General features: G+C 54.8%; 5 protein-coding genes across 5 annotated transcripts; 2 read left to right on the plus strand and 3 right to left on the minus strand.

Annotated features, from left to right (window-relative positions):
- SEC7 (Arf family guanine nucleotide exchange factor SEC7) lies at window positions 1–7,437 on the minus strand. Its single transcript, XM_076639381.1, has 19 exons — window positions 5,898–7,437; window positions 5,635–5,808; window positions 5,272–5,542; window positions 4,429–5,157; window positions 4,218–4,339; window positions 3,584–4,106; window positions 3,024–3,487; window positions 2,812–2,938; window positions 2,544–2,732; window positions 2,301–2,474; window positions 2,125–2,230; window positions 1,702–2,050; window positions 1,354–1,619; window positions 1,243–1,266; window positions 990–1,172; window positions 636–905; window positions 410–551; window positions 209–335; window positions 1–140 (listed from the first exon to the last, which is right to left on the minus strand). Exons 1-19 carry the CDS (start codon window positions 7,382–7,384, stop codon window positions 9–11), a joined length of 5,859 nt encoding a protein of 1,952 aa, XP_076498773.1. The 5' UTR covers window positions 7,385–7,437; the 3' UTR covers window positions 1–8.
- Window positions 7,438–7,672: 235 nt separating this feature from the next.
- Window positions 7,673–11,197, plus strand: BDY24DRAFT_265026 (uncharacterized protein). Its single transcript, XM_076636870.1, has 15 exons — window positions 7,673–7,938; window positions 8,046–8,075; window positions 8,210–8,335; window positions 8,419–8,607; window positions 8,740–8,781; window positions 8,842–9,001; window positions 9,090–9,205; window positions 9,295–9,618; window positions 9,699–9,775; window positions 9,850–10,086; window positions 10,158–10,367; window positions 10,438–10,665; window positions 10,737–10,754; window positions 10,834–11,020; window positions 11,117–11,197. Exons 1-14 carry the CDS (start codon window positions 7,711–7,713, stop codon window positions 10,958–10,960), a joined length of 2,112 nt encoding a protein of 703 aa, XP_076498774.1. The 5' UTR covers window positions 7,673–7,710; the 3' UTR covers window positions 10,961–11,020; window positions 11,117–11,197.
- Window positions 10,835–12,856, plus strand: BDY24DRAFT_381676 (S-adenosyl-L-methionine-dependent methyltransferase). Its single transcript, XM_076639382.1, has 10 exons — window positions 10,835–11,020; window positions 11,117–11,213; window positions 11,289–11,325; window positions 11,415–11,743; window positions 11,819–11,859; window positions 11,937–11,984; window positions 12,071–12,132; window positions 12,216–12,248; window positions 12,328–12,359; window positions 12,511–12,856. The coding sequence occupies exons 1-10, from the start codon at window positions 10,978–10,980 to the stop codon at window positions 12,662–12,664; spliced, it is 876 nt and encodes a 291-aa protein (XP_076498775.1). The 5' UTR covers window positions 10,835–10,977; the 3' UTR covers window positions 12,665–12,856.
- A 26-nt stretch (window positions 12,857–12,882) lies between these two features.
- On the minus strand, window positions 12,883–15,003 carry ALG5 (dolichyl-phosphate beta-glucosyltransferase). The gene is made up of 7 exons (XM_076637852.1): window positions 14,873–15,003; window positions 14,610–14,777; window positions 14,082–14,528; window positions 13,669–13,980; window positions 13,499–13,594; window positions 13,255–13,416; window positions 12,883–13,171 (listed from the first exon to the last, which is right to left on the minus strand). Exons 2-7 carry the CDS (start codon window positions 14,709–14,711, stop codon window positions 12,977–12,979), a joined length of 1,314 nt encoding a protein of 437 aa, XP_076498776.1. The 5' UTR covers window positions 14,712–14,777; window positions 14,873–15,003; the 3' UTR covers window positions 12,883–12,976.
- Window positions 15,004–15,009: 6 nt separating this feature from the next.
- On the minus strand, window positions 15,010–16,631 carry BDY24DRAFT_265090 (uncharacterized protein). The gene is made up of 6 exons (XM_076636871.1): window positions 16,407–16,631; window positions 16,065–16,332; window positions 15,879–15,997; window positions 15,613–15,792; window positions 15,488–15,526; window positions 15,010–15,414 (listed from the first exon to the last, which is right to left on the minus strand). The coding sequence occupies exons 1-6, from the start codon at window positions 16,560–16,562 to the stop codon at window positions 15,301–15,303; spliced, it is 876 nt and encodes a 291-aa protein (XP_076498777.1). The 5' UTR covers window positions 16,563–16,631; the 3' UTR covers window positions 15,010–15,300.
- Window positions 16,632–18,363: the final 1,732 nt, after the last annotated feature.

Raw genomic sequence — 18,363 nt, forward strand, 5'->3', positions numbered from 1 at the left:
AAAAAAAACTAAGGTGCACCGAATCGCGCCCGTCCGGCCTTCACGAACCACAACCTCAGCGCCTCCCGCACCTCTGGAGCGCTCTCCCTCAGCAGGATATCCGTAGCGATAGGGTAGAGAGCCGGGAGATGTCGTTCAAACTGGAGGGAAAGCAAGGGAACGGAGTCAGCGACGGCGAGAAGGAGGAGAGAGGAAGAGATCGACTCACGTTCTCGTCGTCGAACAAGCAGTATCCCTGGAGGATCTCGACGACGACCGGACTCCAAGCGGTGATATGTCGGACCTGAGTCTCGGAATCGAGAGAGTTGAAGTCCTTGACGATGTCCAGACTCAGCCTGAAGAACGGAAGAGAGACGGAGGTCAGCCGAGAGAAAGGAGGACGCGTCGAGAGTGAGAAGACAGGACTCACGGAACGAATTTGACGAGAACACCATCCCTCGTAGCTCGATGATCCTCCCGAGGATCGTTGTACATTCGAAGGAGGTTGTTGACCAGAGTCGCAGCACTGCTCGACTCCTGTTTGAGAAGGTTGGGAAGCTGCTTCATGAAACCTGAGCAAGGCGAACGAGCAGGCGAGATCATCAGTTTCCGTTCTCGTCTCTCGTCGTCGCACAGAGACTCAAGCAGGCACTCACCGACTTTCCAGAGGGCCATTCTCAAATCCTTGTCGGCGTTGAACCTCCTGGCGAACTGGTAACTGTCGTCGAGAACTCCGAGGAATCGAAGGAGGTGCTCGGCGGGGATAGTTTGGTAGACTTCGTCGTTCTGGAGAAGTTCGTGGGTGGTTTCGATGAGGAGGAGTTGGAGGACGCATTTCCGGATGATCTGACGGAAGATTCGACGACGGTCGACGGAGGAGATTCCGAGGGTGGCCCCGGGTGGAGGAGGAGCTCCGTTTGCTGGTGCTGAGAAAGAGAGTAAGGGAAGGGGAGGATCAGAGGTGAGTCTGCTTCGAGCTTCCAGACAAAGGAGGCCGAGACGCGACGAACCTGGATCTGAGAGATAAGCAGGCGATTCGGGAACCTCGTTCTCCGAGCGAAGGTTCTCGTCGAAGAGCATGTGAGCGAGGGTAGTTTGGAAGAGTTGGACGAAGGCGGAGACGATCCTCTCCCACTTGGCAGGACTAAGTTTCCGGACGTTGTTCTCGAGGAGTTGTTGGAAGCACGTCGTTCCTGTTCAGACGAAAGGGAAAAGAGATCAGCTCTCGAGCGAAATCGAAGGGGAACAGAAAGGAAGACGAACCTATCCGGGCAAGAGTATCGTTCTCTGTAAGAAAAAAGGGGGAAAAAGGAGGTCAGCGGCGGGAAGAGGAGAAGAGACGTGGACGGACGACGAAGGGAAGATCGGACGTACCCTGATCGATGCAGAAACACAAAAGATCCAGCAGTGGATCGAGGAACCGTTCGAGGATCTCAAAGTAGAAGGTGTAAAGGTCGACGAGGTTCCTGAGAGCGCTGACCATCGTGGTCGAAACCCAGAAGCTCATCTCCTCCTGCATCGGTCCAGAACGAAGAGGAGCGAAGATGGGGAAGAGGACCTGCTGGCAGACGCTGTCCCAGAAGTCCGTTCGGAAGGTAGCTCCGTGCTTCTTGAGGGTGTCGAAAAGCGAATCCAGCGCTCTGCGAGAACGAAAAAACGAAGGAGGAGGAAAGGAAGGAGTCAGACGCGTCGAGAAAAGTGAAGGCCAGAGACTCGACTCACACTCGTCGAACCTCGAGATCATCTCCGTTCATGATCACATCGTAATAACTGAAGAGAACTGGGAACCAGAACTTGACCATCGCATCGTCCGCCGGAGGTGCTTCTCCGTTGGTGAGGCTCGGGGAGTGGTTGGGGGTCGAAAGAGCGCAATCAGGGCAGGCGAGCATGGCTGGAACGACTCCTTGAAGCATCTCGATGGCCTGGAGACTGATCTTCTGGAACTTGCTGACCTTGCAGAAGTCGGTCATGCAAACGGTGAGGTCGGCGAAGGCTCCATATCGGACGACTTTGGCGAAGTGTTCTCGGTTGATGAGCGTGACCAGTTCGAAGGCGTAGGTTGCGACTCGTTCTGTCAAGAGAAGGGAGAGATGATCAGTTCGAACTCTACCTCAGTCAGAAAGAAAGGAAGGGAAGCGAACTGACCCGTGAGGACCTTGGCTGCTGCTGAGAAGACTCCGAACATCGTCCTCCATCCCGATCGCATGTTTCCGACTCGCGCTTGGATCATCTGCTGGAGGCATTGGAGGACCTGCGAGCAGAACGAAACGGATTGAGTTAGGAAGAAAGACAAGGGAGTCGAATGAGGAGGCTCGACGAACCATATCTCGAGCGTCCGAGTTGGTGTTGTGGATCATCGTGTACTCGAACGGTTTGAGGAAGTCCTTCTGGAACTGGAAATGCGACAGCTCGTCCTTCTCGAGGAAACGCATAGCGAGTTGACGAAGAGCGTCGAGAGCAAAGAAGGAGACGTTGGCGTTGTTGTGGCAGCAGACCTGATTTGAAGAAAGGCGACGGCAAAGTCAGAAATCGAGACGCGTCGAAGGGAAGAGGCTCGAACGAACCTGGTTGAAATGCTCTCCGAGAATCTGCCAGATGTTGGACCACTCGAGACGGATCCGACCCATGTTGTAATACGAGATTTCGACCAGCTTTTGAAGGGAGAAGAGGCGGGGACGGTCTGATCCGCTCGAAGACTGAATCTCCTCCCACGAGACGTCGCTGAGGGCTTGGACGAACTCGACGATGGCGGACTGAGAGACAGGGAGACAGAGAGCAGGTCAGCTATCAGTCTAGAAGGCAGCGAACAAGTGGAGAAAAACATCTGCTCACTCCGGAGAGATGCTTCGACAACGAAAAGACCATGTCGGCGGCGACGGTGACCTGAGCTGATCGACTCTCGAAGGCGACGTCCTCGCCTGGACGAGACTTGGTGCTCGACTTCCGACTGACGACCGAGCTGTTGGCAGAATGGGAGAAACAGGTCAGTTCGGGCCTCGAGTTTGGAACGTCGGACGACGAAAAAAGAGAGGATAAGGACTCACGACCTTCGACCGATATCAGGAGTCTCGATCCCGTTCGAGATGAGCTGCATCCTCTCCAGCTGACTAACACACGTCAACACGTCCTTCCACGAGCTCTTGAGGTAGTTTCCTTCGCTGACGGCGATGTCGAGGAGGGTCTTGATCGCTGCGACGTTCTTGGGCTTCATCTCGCTGAGGTTGTTGAGGAAGGTGAACTTGGCGAGAGTCGTGACGAAAGCGTTCCGTTCGAGTTCGAGATCGAAGAGGCAGACGATCTTGATAGCATGCTTGAATCCCTCGAGACAGAGCTCGACGACGTCCTGGTCGTCCGTCTCCTGGAGAGGACCCGAGAGAGCGGCGAGGAAGGGCATCCAGGCGACTTCGAACATGGGTCGGACGTGCTCGAGATGAGAAGCTGAGTAGTACTGCTCGGCCTGTCGAACTCCTCCTCGTCGTTGTTGGCGAAGCATCGTCTTGAAGAGAGCCTGGTGGTCGAAGGAAAAGGAGGAAGGGAGAGTCGAGATCAGTTCTCGAATTTGGAACGAGGCGGAACGATCAAAGCAAGAAAGAATACAACGAACCTCGGACCTGTTGGTCATTCCCTCAGACTGAAGGACGTACGCTTCCCTCTGGAGATCTCGACCGACGTTGGCGATGGTGTTGGCGAGCCCGGGAGCGACGGTGAGTTGAGGCGGCTCGACCTCGTCCTTCATCTTGATCTCGTTGGCGTGAATCTCGTCGTAGATCTCTCCCAGGAACTCCTCCGGCAGATTCTTCCCATCGTTGATCCCTCGGTTGTTCTTGACGAACTCGGCTTTGGTCATCCTCTTGTTCTTCCCCCCGAGGTTCTTGTTGTGAGCGTCGGTGTTGAGCATGATGACCGAGAAGGCGAGGATGTAGGCTGTATCGGCGTTGGCGAACTCGGTTCGAGGGTTTCCAGCGATGTACCGTTCGGCGAACTTGAGGACGAATCGATCGATCTTTTGAGCTTCTCCTGGGAGACGGAAGGATTGGAGGTAGGTTCGAACGGCGTCGGTGAACTTCATGTTTCGGAAGTCGAGCATGTCCACGAAGGCGTGCATGATGGCGACGTTGGCTTCGTCTCTGTGGAAGTGGGGAGAGAGGGAAGGAAAGAAAAGGAGAGAGAAAGCAAAGTCAGGACGCGTCTTCAGAGGAGAGGAGACGAGACGTGTCGAGCGCGAAAGAAGAACGAACCCTTCTCCGAGGTACTCCCCGATCATAGCCTTGCTGAGACCATCTCCCTGCAGAAGGAACCTAGCGATGTCGGCGGGCTCCTTGCTTCGGATGAATCCTTCCTCGACGAGGAATTGGATACCCTGAGAAACAGAGAAGAGAGAGAAGGTCAGCTCAACTCGAACGATCTTCAGTCTGCGACGTGCTTCTGAGAGATGAAGGAGCTGCTCACCTTCTTCGGCTTGAAGTTGAACTTCTTGATTCCCTCCATCAACGTCGTCTTCCTCTGCTTCGCACTCTCGAACCTCTCGGGATCGTCCATCTCCTCCTCTCCCATCACGGGAGTCGCCGCTCCTCCAACACTCCTATCCAGGACCAATCCTTCGTCCCTCGAGGTCTCCTCCGAATGCCTAGCTCCAGCATCGCCTCCGTCCCCAGCAGCGTTCGACGTCGCAGCCGCACGAGGAGCAGCCGTTCCCCAAGTCACCAACGACCGCAACACCGTCACCAAGCACTCGAGCGACTGCCTCCTGAGCTTGACCTCCGCCGGAAGATGAGCCCAAGCCTCTCGATTCGACGAGGAGAACGACTCGTCCCTGCTGTGTCCGAGGGCTGAAGTCGTCAAAGAGGGAGGAATGACGGGTCCCTTGTCGTGTCCTGCTGATCGACTTCCTTCGTTTCGACCGACTCCTCCTGCTGCGACGGTTCCGTCTGGGTGGTCTCCCTTGACGGGAGCGAAGTGGGTAGCGCCGATCTTGGCGACGATCTCGACGAGTCGTTCGTAGATGTTTTCGATGGCGGTTCGGTCGCAATCGTAGTTGAGGTAGATCTCGACGAGGGCTTGAGGATCCTGGGAGAGTCGGAGGAAGATGGTGAGGACGGTGGCCTTCTGCTTGATGGTGGAAGTTCGCATCTCGAGGATGGGGAGGAAGATCTCGTTGAGGAGGACCTCTATCTCTTTCTGTAGCGGGGAGAAGGAGAAGAGGAGCAAGAAGAGACGCGTGTCAGCGAGGTGTTTTCGGAACGTAGTCGAGCTCGCAAATTCGGACCTGAGCGAATACAAATATCGACGAACCTTCATCTTCCCTCTCAGCCCCTTGAGGACGTTCCAGAAGATCTCTACACTGAGCTCGAAGACCTGTCCGACGGGGGAGACGGCGTTCCGACTGAGACTGAGGCAAAGGTACTGCTTGGTCGCCTGAACGAAGGTAGCTCTCGACGAGCTCGACGAAGGGATGAGGATTTGAGGAGAGGCGAAGAGGCCGACGTGGGATTGGAGGATGGTGAGGATGAGGTGGAGGGAGAGGAGCTTGGATCGCATGGCGTGGGACTTGACGTCGCGTTCGCTGAGAGAGGAGAGAGGGGAAGAAAAGGAGGGAGGAGAAGGTCAGCTCTGTTCCTTCATAGAGGAGGACTATGTTGAGGAGCTAGAACTCACGCTTCAGACATGAGAGGCTTCATCGTGAGCTTGCACAGAGCTCGGAAGACGAGGAAGGCGTCCTTGATGAACATCTCCTGCTCGGTGAGAGGAACTCCTCCGACGGACGACATGTTGTCGGGATCGACCTCTTCTGGCTGGGCGTCGTTCGGGTTGGGAAGGGCGAAGGTGGAGCTGAAGGTGATGGAGGAAAGAAAGAGCGGAAAATGTCAGCTTCGACTCTCTTTCGCTAGTCCGTCGAGAAGAAGGACGAGTGGACGAACAGAGTAATCTGAGGAGGTGTCCCGGGAGCGACCGTCGATCCTGCTCGAGATATCGGAGTGTTGGGTATGCTCGGGGTGGGAGAGGTGACCGAAGGTGCAGCCTCAGCACTCGTATCCTCGAAGACGAGGGGCGTTGACGACCTCTCGATTCCTCCGTCTCCTCCTCCGTTCTCGACCGTCCCTGATGAAGCCATGCTCGCCAAACCCAAGCCTGCGAGAGCTGACTCTGCCGTCAACGGAGTTGTGGGCTCTCCTCCAGCTGGTGTTGTGGCTCCGTTCGACGACGAGGACTTCTCGAAAGCGGCTGCCACGGCAGCTGCGACGTTGACTCGTCCAAAGACGTGGTGAACCATCTGCGTGAGACCTCCTTGAGCGACCATCTGGTTGATAGGATCCGTAGAGAGGAGGAAGATGTTGTAGACCGTCCTGACTGCCTTGAGCAAGCTCGAGTGATGAACGGGAACCGTGGCCGAGAGGACCAAGGCGAGGAGGGACTTGACGATCTGAAGGGCGACCGAATCTGGGGTGGTTTCGGTGTAGGTGGCGGTGATGATCTGAGTGAGGTTGTCGGCGAGCTCGGGGGCGTTGGTAGAGGAGGTGTGGAAGAAGGAGTGGGAGACGAGTTTGGAGATGCAGTCGAGGGCGGTCGTTTGGAGGAGAGCTGACTTTGTCTCGCAGGCGAGTCGAAGAGGTTCGAGGATGATCTCCTGAGCGATGGGGACGTCGTGGGATTCCGGAGCTTTGAGAGCTTCGAGAGCCGTGGCGAGAGCCTTTTGTAAGGGTTGGGAGCGACGAGCGTCCTTGGATTGAGACATGGTGGTGAGGGCGGTGAGGAGATGGATGGAGGAGAGGGTCGTGGATGGGAGAATGGAGAGGGAGGATCGCTGAGAGCCTCCTCCGTTGCTGGTTCCTCCTCCTACGGTGTTGGGAGCGGCTGGGTAGGCAACTGAGGAGGCTGAGGAGGAAGCTGGTCGATGAAGGGAGGTTGTGGATTGGGAGAGAGCGACGGAGGAGGGTTGGGTCGAAGGGGAGGAGGAAGGAGGAGGGACGGTCGAGGAGCGAGCTATGGAAGCTGACGAGGGTGCTGGAGCGGCTTCCTTCGTAGGAGGAGAGGGGAGAGCGACTCCATCCTTAGTTTCCTCGACGTCCAGATCTTGGTCCAGATTGACCTCTTTGAAGGTTGAACCTCCTGAAGGTGAGGGAGGGAACACCGCCATCTCTGGTACCTTCGTCCCTGCCTGCTGCTCTTCCGACGGTGCTGTTGCTGGTGCTCCGAGAGAGACCTCCTCGAGAGGTACGTCCTCCTCTTCTTCTATCTTCGACGATGCTTCTGCTGAAGCTGGAGGAGGAGGTTGAGCTTCGTTGTTGGAGGAAGGAGGAGCGTCGTTCACGACCTTGGTTGAGGTTGGAACGTCCTTGGAAGGGGGAGGAGGAGGTCGATCCTCCGAAAGTGACGGGGGAACGTCTTCCTTTTGAGGGGAGGACATCTATGTACCGAGAGAAGGGAAGAGAGGGAGGGAAGGAGAGGAGAGGAGAGAGTCGTGGTTGAAGGCGAGACGTTCGGCGTGAGCTGGCTCTGAAGGAAGGTGGCCGAGAGATCAGCAGCCGAAGCCCAAAAAAATTAAAACTGCAGCTTGCTACTTCACTTCAGCTGAGCTTTGACTAAAGTCATCTCACAGACGATCTCGATCAAAAAAAGGAGCAGAGAGAGACGGAGCCAATCGGATCGCAAAGACGCGAGCTCACCTTCCTCCCTCCCTCTCCTTAACCATCTCGACGGACAAGCACTAAAGCCCTACAGCACGATCCGAAAATGCCCAAGAAGAGGATGTTGATCAACCCAGCAACTCATGGTCCACCTTCGTTCAAGGAGCCAGAGATGGAGGAGGATAGTGACGAGATCGTCCTTGGTGAGCTCGACCCTTTCGCTTCTCCTTCCCTTCCTGACCTGATGAACTCTCCTTCTGACTCCCTTGACTCCGCAGGAACTGACGACGACGAAAGGGATTCCGTGTGCTTCGTAGAGATAGAGGAGAGACCGGTAGGCTTGTCTTTCTACGACTCTCAGAGCTCAAAAAAGGGAGAGGGAGGAGAAGGTGAAACGACCCTTGATTGAGACCCTTCATTTCTTGGGTTCGACTGGTATAGGAGAGGTCGAGACCAGCAATCAACAAGGCTGTGAGTTGCTTTACAGTCGGTCACAGTTTCGGAGAGAGTTTGGGCAGCTCCAGGACGAGGGAAGAGGACGAAAGAGGTAGGGGAAGAGGAGTCGAGCTGACCTTCCCGTTCCTGTTCTCGGAACCTCTTTTTAGACCGCTAGGAGAACTCCCTTCTCAAGATCAGCAAGCTCGAACACGATCGTGCTTCAACCCTCGGACAAGGAGGAGAACGACACGGTGGCTCTGGAGGACGAAGATCAAGAAGAAGAAGACGACGAGGTGGGCCCTCCCTCCCGCTCCTTTGCTTCCCGCTCCCTTGCTCTCCCTCGGAAGATTCGTAGTCTGATATTGGTCCCCATCAGATCATCCTCGCCACACCTTCACCTCCTGGATCCCCTCTTCATCCCATCGTTCCTCTACCTCGACCCGGATCTTCGATACCAAAGAAACGTCGAGTCGTCGCCTCGGACTCGGAAGAGGAACGCGACGAGGCCGTCGTCCAACACAGGGAGGGACTCCGAAAGAAGACCAAGCAATCTGGCACCGTACAGGTGAGCATTTCAACGTGATCACTATGCTTCACAGAAAGGTCTTGAGCTGAAGATTGAGGCGGAAACGCGTCCTTCTCCGTCTTCATCTCTCGAGATCTCGTTGCTGATGTTCCTTTGGTTCGCCTTTTGAAGGTACAGCGACCGATAAGCGATCATCATCTTCCCTACTCCGATGTAAGTTTCGGTCTCAAGACTAGTCTGCTGTCGACGCTTTCTGAACTTCGCTCGTCGCAGGTCGCTTCCTCTTCCCGCACCAAACCTTCCCGCCCAACTCAACAACGACCTCCTTCTCCTACTACCTCTTCGACCAGCTCGGCAGGATGCTACGTTTTGATTGGAGAAGAGTCGGCAGACGCGATATCGGACGGCGAGGAGGAACAAAAGTCCAAGGATGGTGAGTCGGTCTCTCGAACTTGACCTGGACTCTCAGACCTCGAGATCTCAGCTGACTGATTGCGCTCTGGCTGTCCCCATTACCACAGGCAATCAATCTCGAGAGCTCAGAAATCGAAGGGTGACGATGCTCGCCGAGGACTCAACGACTTCGGCGTCGAGGAGGAAGCAGAAAGGGAAGCAGAAGGAGAAGGGAGGCAAGAAGGTTCGTTTGGTTGAGCACTGTCTCGGGTTGGGCTGATCTGTTCCTCTGAGTTGAAACTGATCGTCGGATTCTCCCTTTTCCTCGGGCAGAACCGTCGAGGATCAGTCGGAATCGACGTCGAGGAAGACAAACTCGCACTCCCTCCCCAAGCTCTACCCGTCCGAAGTCCATCCGTCGCCGTCCTCACTGGAAGATCATGTGGTCCAGACTTCAAGATCCTCAACATCCCCGGTCAGCCTACCCTCGAAGAACTCAAGACTCAGCAGAGCGAGCAGCAAGTTGTCGCCGACCAACTCTCGGAACGACTGTTCAACGCCGACGTCCCTTGGACGAAATCAGATGTCGTGTTCAAGGATCCTGTTAGAGGAGGAAGGGCATACAACTCGATTTCGATTGGAGATCAGACTTTTTCTGTGAGTTGAGAGCGTCCTCGGTCCTTCTCCGCCGCGACCCCCTTCTTTTCGACTCGCTGATTCGTTTTTTCGTCTCATAGCGACACGATCACGTACATCTCATCATCCCAGTCAAGGATAAGGAAGGTCCGAATGCTGGTCCAGGAGGGATGGGTTGGTGAGTTCTTCTCTTTCTATCTACCTTTCGTTTCTGAGCCGAGCTCACGACCTCCTTCGCGACGTCGTTTACAGGTTCGCTCGAATCGAAGAGTTCTACCGAGTGCTATCCGAGAAGGACTTTCCTGGAAAGATGAGGATCAGATGGTACTACCACTCGAAGTCGGAGACCGCGAGTGGATCATTCGGACACGACCAGGAGCTCTACAAGAGTGATTCGTTCGACGACGTGCACATCTCTTCTCTTCGAACCAAAGTCTCGGTCAAGTACTTCTCGGATGGGCCTGTCGATGGATTCGACTTTTTCTGCCGGTACGTACCTTCGTATTTCAGCTATGCGAGACCTTGGCTAACTCTTTGTGACGTTCTCTCTCGACTTTCAGAGCCTCCCTCTCCGTCGGAAGACTCGAAACCGACTCAAAGAGCTTCACCCTCCTGAACCACTACTCGGAATCTCACCAAGTCTCGACCCCTCTCAAGATCCTCGATGTATGCTCGGGATTCGGGGGAATGGCTCAAGGGTTCGTCGATGCTGGAGTCGGAGAGGTCGAGTGGGCGATTGAGAGTGATCCCATTCCTGCAGCTACAAATGCGTGAGTCCTCGTCTGTTCCCCTCTTCCATAACTTATCGCTGAACCTCTCGAACCTCCATTTTTCGCACAGCATCAACTCCCCGAATACTCGAGTCCTCAACTTGGACATCAACGACGTCGTCGCAGCCGTCGCTTCAGCCCTCAAGGAGGAGGTCGAGGGCGACGACGGTCCTCCTCCCCTGATCAGTCTGAAGGATCGAGGACTGGCAGATCAGCTTGACGGTCGACTGAACGACGCCTACACCGGATACTACAAGCTTTCGGATCTGCCTACCAAATCAGGAGAGGTGGGACTTGCGTGAGTCTTTTCGATCTCATCTTCTTTCCCTCTCTTTGAATACTGATCGTTCTCACTTTTCTCTTCGACAGAATCATCACGCTGCCTTGGTGAGTGACCATCTCATATGAGTTCCAAGGGTATCTCTCTCCGCTAATCGCTTTATCTTTCCCTCTTTCCGTTCAACAGTCAAGGCTGGAGCGGTGCTAACTCGTTCGTGTCAACATCGTGTCGACTTGTCTTTTCATCCGCTGATCGCTATATCTATTTCTTCTTGACAGCGCGAAGAACGACTACGATCCTTCCAAGGGATTAATTCCGACAACGCTCACCATGTTGGAGATCTTCAAGCCGATCTACATAGTTTTCGAGAACGGTTCGTCGTCCTTCTCCCTGCGTCCGTCCCTCGCCTTTCCCTTCGCTCAGGCTCCGACTGAGTCTCGTTTCCGCTACTTTACCACCTTTCACGTAGTTCCCAAGATACGTTCTGGGACTCTGGAACCTCCCTCGTTCAGATCTGGACTCGGCAGACCTCTCAACTTGATCGAGGCCGCTCTTCTCAGACTCGGGTGAGTTTCGTCGCATCATCCTCGCTTGAGCTCGGATCTCTTTCTGAATGCGAATCCGTTTTGTCTCCTTCTCAGATACTCCTTCGTTTACAGGGTCGAAATGGCGACTGACGTTGGTCTTGCATCATTTCGATTTGTCGCGACGCGTCGAACCTCCGACTGACGTTTCCCCCCATTTTTCCTTCGTCTCGGAATCTGCAGCACGGGTCGTCCCAGAAACGTGAGAGACTCATTCTATGCGCTACTCTCAGAGGATATCCCATCTTCGAACATCCCTCCGCAACCCACTCAGCCCTCCCTCCCGACCACAAGAACCGTCCTCCTGGTCTCCTCGACGCGCCGACGATTATCGACACCATCGGAGATCTTTCGGCTTTCGACCTCACCACCAACTTCGATGATGAGCCTGCTTCGACGATGAAGAGATACGCGAGTAGGCCCATGAACGACGAGCAGGAGAGGCTTCGGGATGGATTGAAGGAGGTCTCGCTTCACATCCCCGTTCATTACCAGGATTTGAAGAAGAACACGTGAGTCTCTACCCTACTGCATACTCCTAGTTGATGATTCTTCGGAGTACCTGACCGTCAGGTTTTCTCCTGCAGAATCCTCGACGTCCCTCTTCGTGCAGATGCGAGCTTCAAGGGCGAGTGCGAGTCGATTTCTGCGTCGTTGGCTTTCAGATCACTTCTTTCGCTGACCCAGATGCTTCGATTCCCTCAGATCTTCCGAAAAAGTACCTCAAGGCAATGAAGGGGGAGATTCATCCAAGTGAGTCGCCTCGCTACGGCGATGCCGTCTTCTCTTTCGCGTCGCTGAACAAACGGACTTCTTTCTTTCGTCCTTCGCTCGGATAGACTGGTACCGACGACTCCCCTCCACCTCGCATTTCATCACGTTCACCTGCTCTCTGGATCCGGTACGTCTTGAATCCCTCTTATCTCCTCTACCAGCTCCGGCCTCCTCGACTCGAGCTCACGCGTCTCTTTCTTCTTTCTGCAGCTTGGTTGGGGTGGAGCCATTCTCCACTACGGAGTAAGTCGTCTTTCGTCGTCTGGCCGATCCCTCGCTGATCTCTTTGTTCTTTTTCCTTTTTTACTTTGCCTCTCTCCAGCAAGCTCGAACTTACTCGATTCGAGAAATGGCGTAAATTCATCTTTGCTCGTGTCCCCCTTCTCCTGAACCTTCCCTCGTTCCTTCTGCACTCTGACGAGGAAGAGGGACCGAGAAACCTTCATAACTTCCCACTTCATCACTTCCTGACTCGACCCTCTCTCCTTCTTCGCTTTCTTTCCAGCCGAGGACAGGGGATTCGAGACTCCATCGAGTTCGAAGGGAGCTTGAGGGAGATCGTCAGTCAGATCGGGAACTCGGTTCCCTGGCAACTCGCTTACGCTATCGCTAAAAGCCTCAAGAAGACTTTGGACCGAGAGGACGGGGAGGACGAGTGAGGAAGAGGAGGCGAGGGGAGATTCTCGGTTTTGCATCCTCGGTTCGATTTTGGCTCTCTTTCTTGCATTTTTCCTCTCTCTCTATCTATCATTAGCGCAGTACATCACTTTCGCATCCTTTGTCCCACTGTCTGGCTTATCTTCTTTCTGTTGATTCGCTGTCTGTTTCTGTTTCTTCTTTTTGTATCGGCGAGTCTCGCTTTCTCTGTCTCTCTCTTCAACGAAAGCGTTCGAGTCGTTTCGCAGAAAGCATTGAACTTGCGGAGTATTTGAAAGATACCTAGCTATCAAGTTTGGCCCTCCCTTCTAGCCTCAAGAACTCTTGTCCTTCTCTTCCTCGACGAGCAACACCGGTGCGACCCACCTCCCCACTCCCAAGCAAATCCTCAACACCACGAGATCCCTCGCCATCCCTATCGAGTCCCAGGTGAGACTGATCTTGGATCCAGCGACCTCGTGCCACTGAATCGGCGTTTCCGCAACGGGGATTTTGAAGGGGATTGATTTCTGCGAGTGACGAGAGGTCGAACGAAGAGAGAGGAGTCAGCGAGGAGGTTCGATTAAGAGTGGAAGGAAGGAGCGAGACGTACAGAAGGAACTGGGAGAGGTGCGTTGGGATCCGAAGTGGGAGAAGAAGGAGGTGCAGCGGCGAGTCGACACATGTCGGCGAGGACGAGGAGTTCGACGTCGAAGGACCAGCGGGAAAGTTGCATCGGAGGGAAGAGGAGAGCTGCTGTTGGTCGAGTGAAGAGCTATAAGATCGAGAGTATCGCAAAAGAACCGAGAGAGGGTCAGTGAGGGAATCGAGGCGAAGCGAGAGGAGGCAAGACCGACCTTGAAACCGCACTGAGTGTCTCGAACGTCTCGAACTCCGAGGGTTTTGACGAAAACGTGGAAGCCGTGCATGAGCAGGTTTCGAAGGAAGGATCGCTGCGAGAAGAAAAGGACGTCGGCTAAGCTGTTCCAGAACGAAGAAAGGCAGGAAAAGGCAGGAGAGGGCTCACCTTCACGACGAGATCGGTTGAAACGAGATGAGCTCGACTTCCAATCGAGAGACCGAGGGTAGGTTTGGGTGAAGAGCTTCCAGACTTGGTTGCTGATCCGTTGGTCTTGCCAGTCGCACGTTTCCGAAGTCCATCCTTGACCTGTTCAGGCTTCGATTCGGCGGAAGAGCGGGAGGGAGAGTCGGTTGATGAAGTTGGGAAGTCGACCTCCACCTCGTCGAGATCCTTTTGAAGCTGTTCCAAGGATGAGAAAGTTGAGGCTCCATCTGCATCGGCGAAGAGAACTCGAGCTCCTCTTGAATGAAGGACACCCTGCGAAGAGGAAGCGAAGCGAAGAGGAATCGAGACGCGTCAGAACGAAAGGCTGAGCTCGACCTCGACCTGTCCTCCCTTCCCTTTTGAGCGCTACTCACATGTCTAACGGCTCCACCCTTCCCCTGGTTCTTCCCAAGCTTGACAACTCTCAGCTCTCCCTTCCCAATTCTTCCCTTTCCCCAAGGTCCCTTCTCCCACTCCCTCCCAACCTTCAGAGCAGCCTCCTCCGTCTCGTCCGAGCTCCCGTCATCAACGACAATCACCTCCCATCCTGAGATCTCCTCCCCAACAGCTCCAAACGCCTGCTCCCTCGTCCTCTCCGAAGAAGTGAGCCAAGCATGGAGCTCTCCGAGCATAGCTGGCAGTCGGAGGGCTTCGTTGTAAGCCGGGACGATGATGGAGAGAGCTCGCTGAGGAGGAGGCGATGGCGAGGAGAGAGGAGGAGGCAGAGGTTGAGGAGTTGAAGAGGTTGGGGAAGTGTAGGAGAGGGATGAGCGAACAGGAGGTTCGTGTTCCGGTGTAAGGTGAACGAGGAGACCGTAGAGCTGTCAGACGAACAAAAGGGAGGATGAAATCAGTTTGAGGTGAGCTCGAGGGGAAGGAGGGAAGAGATGAAAGGGACTCACAGCGAAGACGAAGGGAACGATAAGAGAAATCAAGAGCATGATAAGCTCTTGGCCAGTAGGAAGATCCTCGGACGAGATCGAGGGGAACATGGAGGTCGACATCTTCTCGAACGAAGGAAGGAAGAGGAGATGGAGGGAGGGAGGGTCGGCCGACGGAGTGAGCTCGTCCTGCAAAAAGATCAAGAGATAGAGCCTCGTCAGCTATCCAGACTCGAAGCGAGCTGATATATATATATATCGAGGAAACGCTCAGAAGGTCTCACCAGCTGTTTTGAGCACGATCCTTGAAGGAAGGAAAGGAAAGGGGAGGAAGTCGTCGGGAGGGAAGCTCAAGGACGCCAGCACTTCGATCTCCTCCTTCCCTTGGTCGTTCAGCCCCCCGCAGCTATCTGTCTGCGAGAAGAATTGATGGAAGACGAGAAAGAAGATATTATGGGGAGGGTAGCGATGAAAGTGTAACAACCAAGGGTACGTAAAACGAGAAAGCGTGTATCAAAGGAACGAAAAAGCGAGGAGTGCGTGCAAGAGGAGACGCGTTCGAACGAACCAACAGAAAGGAGTTGAAGCAAAACGAAGGGAAGGACCAGAACGAGCAAGAAGTGGAAGAAACCTCGAAGGTTTGGAAAGGTGATGCAGCGGTCTAAGAAGAAAGGTAACGACGGGAAGAGGAGATACACGAAGACGAGAGGAGTCAAGACCTCGTGTAGTCTCGGACGCTGAACCCCCACTTTGTGAGGTCCAAGAGTCGTGAATCTCCGTCGAGGATGACCTGCCTGATCTCGTGTCCGTCCGGGTAGAGTTTGATCTGCAGAAAAGAGAACACAAAACGAGTCAGATGGAGCATGGAGGGATGCGATACCAGAACCAGGAGGACGAACCTGTTGAGTCGGTTTCGAGAGGTTTCGAACATCCCAGATCTGCAAACGTAGCAATAAAAAGGTAGAGACAGGTCAGCTCGTTCGATTCTCGGGAGGCATGAAAGAGGACAAGAGCAAGCACTGACCCTCAAGATCCCTTTTCGATCTCCACTGGCGACATTGTTCTCTAGGAACGATGCCTTCTGAAACTTGGTCGTGGTCGTTCCTGCACCGGTTCCTTCGACGTTGGTCTCCTCGACTCCGAAGTCCACGAGACGGATCTGTTGGCGAGCATCGAAGAGCCTGAACCGTTTGCTCGCTCGAACCTGGACGGGGAAGAAGGGGACGGGACGCGTCGGTGGTCGATCAGCCAGCGTCGAGAAAACGCAAAAACAGTAGAAGAAAGACTCACCTCGAGTAAGAGCACATTCGGATCCGAGGTATGAAGGTGAAGATGGCAAACGGAGACGTCGAATTTGGGAACCGCGACCTGGAGAGCTATTCTCTCTCCTCGCATGTCGTAGGCCACGACTGGAATGAAAGATCGAGGTGTCAGCTAGAGTTTTCTCTTCTGCGAAACTTTCGAAAAAGAACTCGCCTGTCGATCCACCACCCGACCAGAGCAAACCCTTCGTCGGACAGAAGGCCAGCGCGTCGACTCTGCTTTTGTGAGAGCTGTGGAGCTTCTCCTTCCAAACCAGTTCCGTTTCCAAGATCTTCCAGAACGTAACGCTGTGATCGATTCCTCCTGAGGCGAAGAGAGTGGTGTTTGGAGCGTCGGGTTGGAGGGAGGAAGGGAGACCGCAGAGAGACGACACGCCCGTTTCGGCGGAGTGTCCTAGTTCGGAGAGGAGACGGTGTCGAGGCTGGAAAAGCGGAATCGGAAAGGAAAGTCAGAATGTGGAGAGAAGTGAGAGAGAAGAAGGAGACGAAGACTCACGACGGCTTGAGGATTCGTGTCTCGAAGGTCAACCCAACCGATCTGCACAGACGGATCCGTCGCTAGGGCTTTCGCCTTGTACCGAGCGAATCCTACGATGAGTCGATCTCCAGCGAGAGCGGCGACTTCCAATCCAACTCCGGGCCTTTGATCCATCTTGAAGTTGACGTTTCGAGCGGCCGTCCTGAGGGGAAGAGGAAGATCATCAAAGTCAGCGAAGGAAAGGTCGACCAGCTCTCCTTTTGGACGCCTATCCCTGCAAGGAACTGACTGGATTGAATCTCGGCTCCAAAGGGAGACAACACCTGAGAAGCGAGGAAGGAAGAGAGAGAATCAGCCGCTGAGGCTTCAATCTCGAGAAGCGAGAAAGAAAGGAAGAAACTAGGACGCGACTCACCGTTCATCGAAGCATGAGCGATCAACGATCCCGTCGGAATGATCCACCTCGATCTATCTCCAACTATCTCCGTAAACTTAACCGTCGTCGTCTTCTTGAGTTGCATCGCTCCCGAGGGCGAGGAAGGTCGATGTGATTTCTTCCTCAACGCACTGTCGTTGAGCTCATCCTCCTCGTCGTCCTCCCCATCGTTCACGACCTTCCTCTTCTTCTCTCCCGAAAGGAATGCGACCCTCGACGGCCCAGCGACGGCGTTGTTGTTGTTTCTCGAAGAAGAGGAGGAGCCGGTTCCGTGCGTCCTGTCGTCGTCCATCTCGGCGTTCTGTTTCGACGGAGATCCTGCTGGAGGAGGGGTAGGGAGTTGGGAAGATCGAGAGGGAGGCAAAGGGTGTTGCTGTTCCTTTGGGACGGGTCGGTAGGGACCTGTGACGACGAGCTGGACCTTGACGGTGGTGGACTTCGAACTGAAGTCGTGCCCGTTGAGGAGTCGAACGATGGTTCGTGCGTCCTGGTCGCTGGCGAGTCTGACGACGACGAAGGAGCCTTGGTGGACGACGCTGAGACTGAGATTGGGGGGATAGAGAAGGAAAGAAAGGGGGGAGAAGTCAGTACGGGAGTCGAAGCAAGACGCGTTCGAGAAGATGAGGGAAAGAGAAGGAAGCTGAGAGCTCGACGAACATGGGAATGGCAGTAGGCGAGATGAATCGTCTCGTCTGAGAAAAAATCAGGGAAGAAAACCAAAGGTCAGCGAACCCTCAGCGAACCAAGACGACGTCTGCGAAAGAAAGGAACGAAACCGCCAAACTCACATCCAACTCTGTCGCATCCACCGGCATCCCAGTGATGATCACCTCCGTCGGCACATCCCTAGCCAACTCCAGCTCCTCCCTCTCCCTCTTGATCCTCCTTGTCTCGTTCTCAGCAGCCTCCTTCTCTGCCCTCAGCTTCTCCATCTCCTTCCTCATCGTCGCAAGTTCCAACGACGACTCTCGATCTGCTCCTCCTCCATCTCGAGACGACGACCCGACGGTGGGTACGGAGGTTGAACTGCTCCTCGAAACGACTTTGGGTGAAGGTCGAAGGGCTGACCACGAGGAGGAGGAACCGTCTTGGGTTGGGAGGAGGGATTTCTTTGCGGAGGTTGAGGTCGACGTCGAGGACGAGGACGAGAGCGATCGAGCGAGAGAGGGAGCTGCGGGGTTGGTTTGGGACATAGCAGGAGGAGGAGCTGGTCGAGAGGATGAGGACGAAGTGGCAGCGGGTGTTGATCGAGAGGAGGGGACGGGAGCGGGAACAGTCGATTTGGTCGTCTTCGGAGATCCTACGACGATCTTCGCAACCGAAGTAGGTTGTTGAGCGACGGCTCGTGGTGGAGAAGGAGGTCGTCGAGTAGCTGTGGTAGGTTCGGGGAGAGGAGGTTCGGCTCGACGAGCTTGAGAGGTCGAGGGTGGGACGCTCGGTTGAACGGTTCTCCTGGGAGGAGATCTCGACCTCGACCTCTCCGAATCCCTCCTTCGCTCAGGCTGCTTCCCTTTGGCCTTCTCCGAAAGGATTGGATGG

The sequence above is a fragment of the Mrakia frigida genome, assembly GCF_051309035.1.
Source record: "Mrakia frigida strain ATCC 22029 unplaced genomic scaffold BDY24scaffold_7, whole genome shotgun sequence".
In the NCBI taxonomy this organism is placed as follows: domain Eukaryota; kingdom Fungi; phylum Basidiomycota; class Tremellomycetes; order Cystofilobasidiales; family Mrakiaceae; genus Mrakia; species Mrakia frigida.